This window comes from Etheostoma spectabile, chromosome 20, assembly GCF_008692095.1.
Source record: "Etheostoma spectabile isolate EspeVRDwgs_2016 chromosome 20, UIUC_Espe_1.0, whole genome shotgun sequence".
NCBI classification, from domain to species: domain Eukaryota; kingdom Metazoa; phylum Chordata; class Actinopteri; order Perciformes; family Percidae; genus Etheostoma; species Etheostoma spectabile.
In genome coordinates, this window is record NC_045752.1 from 13,303,820 (window position 1) to 13,313,423 (window position 9,604).

The 9,604-nt window shown below is 41.1% G+C and overlaps 1 protein-coding gene across 3 annotated transcripts in view; it reads left to right on the forward strand.

Moving 5' to 3' along the window:
- Window positions 1–1,633: 1,633 nt before the first annotated feature.
- Window positions 1,634–9,604, forward strand: part of tfb1m (transcription factor B1, mitochondrial) — a 41,533-nt gene continuing 33,562 nt past the window's right edge. For all 3 annotated transcript variants that reach the window (XR_004327042.1, XM_032501066.1, XM_032501065.1), the window contains exons 1-6: window positions 1,634–1,711; window positions 3,032–3,176; window positions 3,732–3,883; window positions 4,103–4,211; window positions 4,720–4,871; window positions 5,041–5,160. Coding sequence is in view for 2 of the 3 variants with exons in the window: in XM_032501066.1 (XP_032356957.1) it covers window positions 3,044–3,176; window positions 3,732–3,883; window positions 4,103–4,211; window positions 4,720–4,871; window positions 5,041–5,160 (666 nt within the window). In the remaining variant the exon portion in view is untranslated. The remainder of the gene's footprint in view (window positions 1,712–3,031; window positions 3,177–3,731; window positions 3,884–4,102; window positions 4,212–4,719; window positions 4,872–5,040; window positions 5,161–9,604) is intronic.

Below are 9,604 nucleotides of genomic sequence, written 5' to 3' on the forward strand. Positions count from 1 at the left end.
AAATGTTTGTATCTATAAAAAGGATCAAAACTGTACAGTAGTTTAACTCAAAGGATTCTAAACAAGCACTTCTCATATTTATCTTAAAATCTCTCAAACAAGATTCAAGAGATCACCATTATTTAGTGCTGTCTCCTTTTAAACTTCTGTTTGAATGGGACAAAAAATAGCTTTATTTTACTAGTTCTTTAATTATTTTTTGTTCTGTGGAATACAATATTGCCATAGAAAATTCTTAAACCAAGAAAACTAAATGGCTGTTCTTACATCTGGTTTCACTTTTTGAGTCATTAACCTTGTTGAAGTTGTTACAGCATCAATGATACAACTAGTAAAATACCAAAACGTAATACTCAACTTTGAATTGCTGTCATGACACAAGTTATTGTTGAACACACTGTAGTCCATCTCATCTCTTGTGGTTTCTGTGTTTATTGATGTTAGTCTGTTCTTCTAAATTGGCTTGGAAATTATATAATCTTAAGTTTTTTGGTCTGTGTTTTTCTTTTGATGTTTCAGTTAAAAGAGATGACTTACCATGTCAGAAATGTTAATTACTCACGTTTCATTTCCTGTCTTTGCTGATCACACACCATAGAGTTGCCTGGAAGACGAGACTCTCTTACGCCCTCTTGTGGTGAGATGGCAGTTTTGTTTCCCATGAAACTAAGCCAAATTATACCACCTGTGTCTGATACATTTAATGTGGAAAAGTCACTGAATGTTCATGCATGATGCAGTTTGGAGTAGGTGATTTTGTGTGGTCCTGGCCCCTGTAGCTCTGAGGGTCATATCCTTTATTTAGCTGGAACTTATGTTGGAGGCAGGATTTCATCTACTGCAACTGCTAATGAAAAGGAGTGGCAGCAGGAATTTTGGCAATTTTGCAGTTATTAGGTTAAAGCCATTAATATTTCTAATTAATGGTGAGAAAATCATTGCTGAAATGATAACCAAAGAGGCCTTTTGTGTCCTATAATCTATACCCTAAATGAGCATTCAGAGCCCCAGGTGATGAAACTTGTAATTCTGATAATATGTGCTTGATTCTGTAGACTACATCAATAGCCTGGTTGCATTGCTGTGCTACATACAAATTGAGTAGGTCAAGAAGGTGACTTTGCAGAACCTCCCCAATAGCAGCAGACCGTCTTTAGGGCCTAAAGCTCTCTCCCAATGTCAGGCACAGCAAGAAATAGAGTTGCCACTCATCTGCAAAACCCTGGAGGAGAAGGATGTTTACATCTCAAACACCCATGACCCAGCGTGGGTTTTGAGCAGAGACGGGAGACCACAGGGCCATGGGGGGCTTTCAGCATGATAAAACGCTTAGACAATACATTTCTGCCCTGCAGTGGACAAGAGGCATCAGTTTGAGCTGAGAGTTTTCATTTAGTTCAGCATAATGGATATGTCAAATGCTTTTATTTACAGCCTGAGCGGGCCTGCATTAGATAATATTAGGAAATAGCTGTGTTCTTGTTCGTCAACCAATAATTCTGTAAATAAAAACAGAACATCATCATTGAATTGTCGTCCTCTTTTGGCTATTGAGCCCCACTACATCAACAATGAATGGTTTTTCAAGGGCAAAGTAAAACCCCGCCTTCTTAAATTTGATTGGTTTGCTTTAGGATTCCCGCGAGCTCATTGGATACTCAGACGTCAATAGAATGACGTATGGGGAAATGTAAGGGAGAAAACAGCACCGGTGAGAAACGTGGGATTGTTTAACTGTCTATGGTTGACTCTTGTAGTTTTTTTTAGCGTTCTGTCCTCATTATGTTCTGTTTGTAGTTTGTTGTCAGTCTTAACCCGGTTTTTAGAAACAATATGATGTGTTCCGCCTCAGTTCATAGCCCTCCCAGGGTCTCCTTTAACAGCATTTATACCAAGAAGCTAACATTAGCTGCTATGCTAACGTCTGTCAGAACTCCGTCAGCTGTCACCATAAGTTTAAAGTTAGTTATTGTAATTTGAGGTTGTTTGACGGCCTGCTGTAAATTACTGTATTACTCAGCTAATGCTATTCATGTGCATCAATGTAATGTTACTGGCCAATGATGCTATAATGTTGTTTGCCATAAACTAGATTAACTGGAACGTGGTGTTTTCAAAATGTTGAGTGGTCAGGTCAATGCGATTATAAGGTAGGGTAAGGTTGGGGTCAGGTTAAGCATCTCATAATACAGGTGGTTAGCTATAAGGTTTGGTATGACTTAAAAAATGGATTTTGCACGATTGTATTGGCGAGAAATTGTTCTTTGGTGTAGAATAAAAATGTAACCAACGCAAAGAAAAGAGAGGGAGATGCACAAGAGAGAGGAGACGTAACGAGAGGAAGTAACCTTGGGAGGAAACGCATATCGACAGGGAAACAGTCTTCGACACAACACCTGATCTTGTGTCTTTATCTTGGTCATTTTGTTTTATGTTGTAACACCACTAGATGGTGCACGAGATCTTATTATAAGACCCAAACATTCAACTCAGTCCACTTTTTAGCACTGACGCCTAAGCTCCAAGCTAGACATTTGTAATCAATCCCATGACCTGATAAAGCAGTAATTGGAATTGATAACAGTTTGCCAGAATTGACGGGAACCTATAGATTGGGACCATGCTGTTTCACATACTATGTCCTTTGCAACAATACGATCCAAAGCAAAGTTCCTTGTATGTGTCCTCGAACGTGGCAAATAAAGCTGATTCTGATTCTGAACATACTCGTGGGAAAAAAATGTATATGTCATTATAGAGCTGTAAAGGGACATGCCAAAAAACAAAATACCTAACCCTAAATGCATTGCCTCTTAGTGTCTGCAGTTCAAAAGGTCACTCCTGACCTACCATTTTTCCACAAAGTCTTTTGTTTACTATTAATAACAGGTGATCATTAACATGAATTCCTCACATGTTGTCCTTAACAGTATTTTTAGACATTTATGTCTTGCATCTGAATCTCTTTGCTGCTGAGGAAGCTGATCAATCATAGTTTTTCTCACCTTTTGTGTATTGTTTTCTCACAGTGTTCACCTGAACGATGGCTGCCTCAGGGAAACTGGCGTCTTTCCGTCTGCCTCCCTTGCCTACTGTAGGCGAGCTCATAAAGCTGTACAATCTGCGAGCTGAGAAACAGCTTTCCCAGAACTTTCTGTTGGACTTGAAGCTCACAGGTTAGTTTGCCTCCCTCTTTCTTTATTCTTTCAGTTCGCTCTATCTGCAGTGCACCAATACCTGCTCGCTCCTGTTCTCTACTATGACTGCACTGAGGGCTCAGTGGTTTGTTTTGTCAGTGTACTTGATTGCACAGCTCCACATAGCCTTGTTTCGATGCATTAAAACTGAAAGGCTTTTTGGTACGGGCGAGGTTGAGTAGATCTTCTAATGTGAATGGACCAAGTCAGTTGTTTACAGCCTTCGCGGAGCTTTAGCCTTAATATAATTATCAGTGATGCAGTGCAGGTCTGATCTGCTCTCTTGTCCTTGGACAAGGTGACTGTTAGATTAATGCACCTCATCTTCATCACACATAGGCAGACAGGTATTGTAACATCACACACTATTAATCTCCATTTAGATACCTAAGACTCTGATGAATATATTTGATTAGAAAGTATGGTCTAATTTATAAGATGCATGAGTGGAATTAAGTTAGTACGTCATTGTGTGTATGCAAAAATATTGATGAAACACACCATTGGATTTGTCATCCATCTCCATCTTTTCAGACAAAATAGTGCGTCAGGCCGGCAGTTTGAGGGATGCCCATGTGTGTGAGGTGGGTCCTGGTCCCGGTGGTCTCACCCGCTCCATTGTCAATGCCGGGGCAGCGGACGTGCTCGTGGTGGAGAAGGATACACGCTTCATCCCAGGGCTGAAGGTAAGTTAAGCAGCCACAATGAAATGTGATTATTCACAATGTTATCAAGCTCATTTGGTCACTCAGCATAAAAAGTTCTAACACAGTCAGCTGTCAGATTCTTGAGAGCAGTCAGTCCATTTTCAACTGCAGCATTGTTAGTCTACAAAGTGACTGATTATTTCTGAACACCTTTTCAAATTTTCTCATTTAATGTCATATCACATCCGTTTTCCTCAGCTGCTGTCTGAGGCAGCACCAGGGAGGTTGAGGATCGTCCACGGGGATATACTCACCTACAGAATGGACCGAGGATTCCCAGAAACTATCTCTAAGCCATGGGAAGGAGGTGAGAATATAAAATCATCTGAAAGTTGTTACCGTGTTCATGAATAATTAGGGTTAGGCATGGTTTGTATTTGAACAATTCTGATTCCAATTCCGATTCTTCCTTTCGATTCTGGTTCTTATCAATTCTCGATTCCGATTCTTTGAGGGGGGGAGTTGAAACAGGTCACATGCCTATTTGCACAAATAAGAGGAAAGTTTTTGTTTTGATTTGTTTACAAGGCTTTTTCAATGTAAAATAAAAACACACCAGAGCGCTGCTTGCTGTGCTCCAAGGCTGCAACACAACAAGCACCTGGTCGCTTCAGAATCCAAAAAACTTGCGCATGTTAAATTAGGAAGCAATGATCGGATTTGGAACCAAATCCTCTAAACTATTCCAAACGGTTCAATTCTACTTGGATCGTAATTTTTTAAACAATTCCAAGTAGGAATCAGTTCTCAATGCCCAATCCTATGTAAAGTAAACCCATGGAACTTAACTATGTACTGTATATGTGGCTCCACAGGTCCACCAAACCTTCACATCATAGGGAATCTCCCATTCAGCGTCTCCACTCCCCTCATCATTAAGTGGCTAGAGAATATAGCCAACAGAACAGGGCCCTTCATCTACGGACGCACCCGGCTCACCCTCACTTTCCAAAAAGAGGTTGCAGAGGTGCGTAAACACTACTGCATGTTTCAGTTTTCAAGGTATTTTGTCAGGGTACTGCTGTCTTGTCTTGCTGCCAAAAATCGGACATTGAATTAAAAAAAACAACCTGTGTGATACTTGTGTGTTAACACTGAATTTTCATCACTAATTTGGCATATTTGTCTTCTCAAAGAGGATGACAGCCAGCACAGGCAGCAAACAGAGAAGCCGTCTGTCCATTATGGCCCAGTATCTCTGCACAGTCCGAAACTGTTTCACCATCCCTGGACGGGCCTTTGTCCCTAAACCAGAGGTAGGATTTAAGTTTAATAATTATACTTCATATCTGTAAATTAAATAAGACTGTTACAAAAAAACAACAATGATTTCAGCCTTTAGTAGCAGTATTGAAACAGTGGCTGTCAGAACAACATCGGGAGATAGACACATTTCAGAGTTCTAACTCTGCTGTAGGATATGAGTGGGATCTCCTCACATCTACTAGCCTCTGCTCCTCATCTGGTCCCATGCTCCCGTCAGAGTCCCTCATCATGTCACCATCACTCATCGCTCCCTCAATCCTCTTGCTTTAAGGCTTCATTAAGACTGTGTTGAATCAGTGTCGTCTCTGTTCTGTCTTTGGACCCGTTCTAGGTTGTAATGATGCCTGGTGGGTATTTGAGATGTGGCACGATCACACTGCACCCTGTAATGAGGGCCTAGTTCCTTTTTTGGGAACAATTTCTCTCTCTGCGTTGTTCAGCCCATGTGCATGTATCAGTGGTGAAAGAAAGACGTTCACTCTTATGTAACGAGAATGCAAAGGGCTTTTTTCTTTTCGAGAAAGGGATTTATAGTTGGACTAGGGGGCGCATTAAGAAAATATAAGTACTGTTGCAATGTTTGAAATATCAGTGTTGGCTAATAGAGATTTTGAGATTACAGACACAACCCTTTTGAAAGACTCAGGAGCTCACTCACATCTTTGTACAAATGAAACCATGTTTTTCTTTTACTGAATTAAAGGATAGGTGTTAGGTTAATGTCAGCAATGGACTGTTGGTCCCTTGCTGATGTCATGGGTCTTTAGGAGACCCACTATTGGTAAATATTTAATCTCCTGTGTGGAGTAAAAAGCAGCAGAGTGAATGGGACCAGTGCTGATTGTTCATTCTCTTAGAAGAGATGGCTCCCAATGATTATTTCATCACACTCAGCTGCCTTTCTGTACTTTTTTTTACTCTTGAATGTCTTATTTTTGTGTGTATGTCAAACTGGAGCCTAATGGATTTCAGCATATGCATGTGTGTGCGTGTTAGCATGCATTTTCTATGTATAAACATGAACAGAGTGGACTCACACTGCCTTGCTCATGCATGCACTGCAGATGAATCAGCACCTCCCACATGCGCACAGAGACCAGCTATCCCCACTAAATGTTTTAATGGGCACTTGGGTCGGATTGATATAATTAGGAGAGATGATGGCTGTTTGATGAGCAGGCCTCCTACTGCTGGTGTCCTATAAAAGATTAGAGAGCACACGTAGTATATTAATGCTATCATACTCCATGCATTGTGCAGGCCCCTTTTTACTAAAATGTCATGTAGTATAATTCATAAAAAGCTCTATGGCTCTGCATTGTTTAGTGGTGCACACCAGAGTAATTACGCAAAATTGCATGAAGAATAAAAATGTCCTGCCTGATTTATGGGGCAATATCAAAGGCTGCTAGGAGAGGGGATTGAGGTTGTGACACACAGGAATATAGACTTCTCAAGCATTGGTTTGTCAGAATTTAAGAGAAATTATTGGAATTCATAAGTTCTTATGGATACTGTCTTGGGTGTTGATACTGTACACTGCTTATAGTGCGGTAGTTTAAAGGCAAGGCAGCTTTATTTGTATAGCACATTTCAGCAACAGGGCAATCCAAAGTGCTTTACATAAAACATTAAAGAGCAGTTAAAAATGATAAAAAAAATGTAAAACAGATCAAATATGAGAATAAAATGTACTGTGCAGTATAAGAAATTAACAATTATTTAAAGACAGGCAACATAAAAAAGCAAGGTCAGCCTTGATTTAAAGAACAGAGTTGCAGCGAACCTGCACTTTTCTGGGAGTTTGTTCCAGATATGTGGAGCATAAAAACTGAACGCTGCTTCCCCCTGTTTAGCTCTGACTCTAGCAGAAGCAACTTTTAAAAATGGCTGAATACCCCCCTTCAAAATGTAATTATAATGGAGGAATAACACTGCCAAATATCAAAGGTATCTTAATATATATCACTCTCTCTTTGTCTGTCTCCCCCCTCTTGGCGCTTTTTAGGAGAGTATGTGTGCCTCATACCTGTGGCCAATAAATCGGCTCAGTGATGTAATTGTTGGTATTATCTTGTTCCCACTGAAGCTTTGGGATCACTGATTGTGTTAATGAAATAAATTGACACACAACTGGGCAGTGTCTTTGTCTCCTTTTGGCAGATATTCTTCATGTCTAAACCTGAGGCTCTCTGTTCTGTTGTGAGTGAGTGAGTCATGGCTCTTCTGTAACAGCTCTTCCCAGTCACGTATTGATAAGATATTTCTGTAAAAATGAAATGCCTTTGGTTGGTCAGCGGTTTTAGCGGTCTTCCCCCCCACATCAACAATGGCAACTCTCTTACTTGAAGTGGTTTAATCAAACAAACAGCGAGTCCGAAAGGGCCAGAGAGGCAGTGAAATGACTGAACCATTCCATATAACCATGATGAGAAAATTGCTTCAGACAGGGGAGGGGAAGTGCAGGTGTGATTGCCGGTTGATTTGAACCTACAGGAGCTGGCCAGTGTAGGCTAATAGGATAATGAGAAGGGAAATGTTGAATCCATTTAAAATCAAGAGCTGCTGGGGCCCATATTGACATGTGGTGGGCAGATAGGCTCTTATCCTCGCGGTTCCATCTGTCTGTCTTGTTCTTTCTCGCCCCCGGACTGCACCTCTCTTGTGTCACATTGAGTGACTGAGATTGTCCTTGAAGGTTTGTGAGAGCGGCGATTGGCTGCTTTGATTGTGTTCCCCGAGGCTCACCGTGCCCTAGGTCTGTCATGCTGCACATCACACCTGCCTCCCTTTACTTATTAGTCACTCTCCTCCCGTTAATTCTTACATAGACAGACAGATTGAGTGGTCTTTAAATTGCTTCTGTCATTCACAGTTATACATATATCTGAAAGGTCTTTTTTAACAAAGTAAACTGAGAAAAGAAATTGCTTCAGTCATTATACAAATTTCTAATTTGTATTCTGGTCAGGGGTCAAGGAGTTTAGAGTGCACGCTGCCGTTATGCATCTGCATCTTCAATACGGACATTCAGTCATCCAATTTCATCTTCACTGCCTCTTAACATAGAAAATAGCTGATTTGCAAAGAATAAAGACTGTGTTGACTCGATTATCTCTCTACCCTGTGCCACTTTGCTTCCTTGGCAGAATGTGATTAAAATCAACTTGTGTCTGTCACAGACATGTCTATAAGTCGTGCAATAGGTGCTCCATCACGAGCAACCTGCTGTGTCTTCTGTACAGAGAGCTCCTACAGAGCTAACAACTGTGTTATTCATTAGTCAAAGTGAGGAATAAAATGAGGCATTGAGAAGGGGGGCAGTAGGAGATGGGACTATTAAATGTTAGAGGGGAAAAAAAACAGTAAAATGAAATGAATTGGAGAAAGAAATTGAAGAAAGAAATAAACGCCAGAAGAGATAGGGATTGAGTCTGTATATGTTCTGGGTGTGACGTATAGAATGAAACAAAACCTGGAAAAGGTATAAAAATTGCAAATCTTCCTCCAGACGAGTACAGAGCTCTAGAAGACAGATTCATGACAGAGATCGATCTGAAAGGAGAGCGAGGCGTACCTCCAGCAGATGGTTGTCTTGGCCAGTCGTCAGCCTGCTCTGAGTGATGGCCGCATCAGCCATCACCCACCGACTAACTGAGCCTCACAGGAGGAGAGCCCCACAGATGTTTGCCTTGTACACAATCGGCGACCAAGAGCACAGGCCAGATGAGCGGAGCCTAAATTAAATTTGTTAATTCTGCATTGAACATCCATAACAGCTGGCAGTTGTGATGGAGACTTTGGACTTTGAAAATCCATCCATTCAAAAAGTACAGAGTTAGAGAGAGATATTCCAGTATAATGCAGTGGCAGTCTTAGTGATGGATATCTTCTCTGTGACCTGAAGAGGCCCAGCCAAGAGTGAGTCTACTCAGAGGGCCTGCACTGCTTCTTCAACTCCCGTCACACATTCTACAGGCACACAATTCATCTAGGTCTGTGTTCCTATCCCACAAACGAGGTCAGGCACGGTATCAAGAGTATCGGTGAAAGTTATTTCAATGACTCGTGCCAGGCACGGTAAACGCCCGAAGGCTTGGTCTCAATATATCACATACCCAAGGTAAAGGAAAAGCTAAAAATACTCTCCTCCTCCTCGTCTCTACTTAAACAAAATGCCGAGGTTGGCAGAGTTCGCTTATGAACATCTCCTCCAGAGATCTATTGCTCCGCCTAACAAGAAACTGTGCCAGGTGCGCTCACAGCGTTCAGTTTAGCAAATTCAGCTTGGTTAAGTTAGTGACTATGCCAAGAGAATTTGCAGGTAATTTTTAGGAATGATGCTTAAACCCTGGCTAAATATCTAAAGAAAGAAGATCAGCTTCAAATACGTTAATTGCTAGCAGTGCTGTGATGCAATGATAACAAATAAAC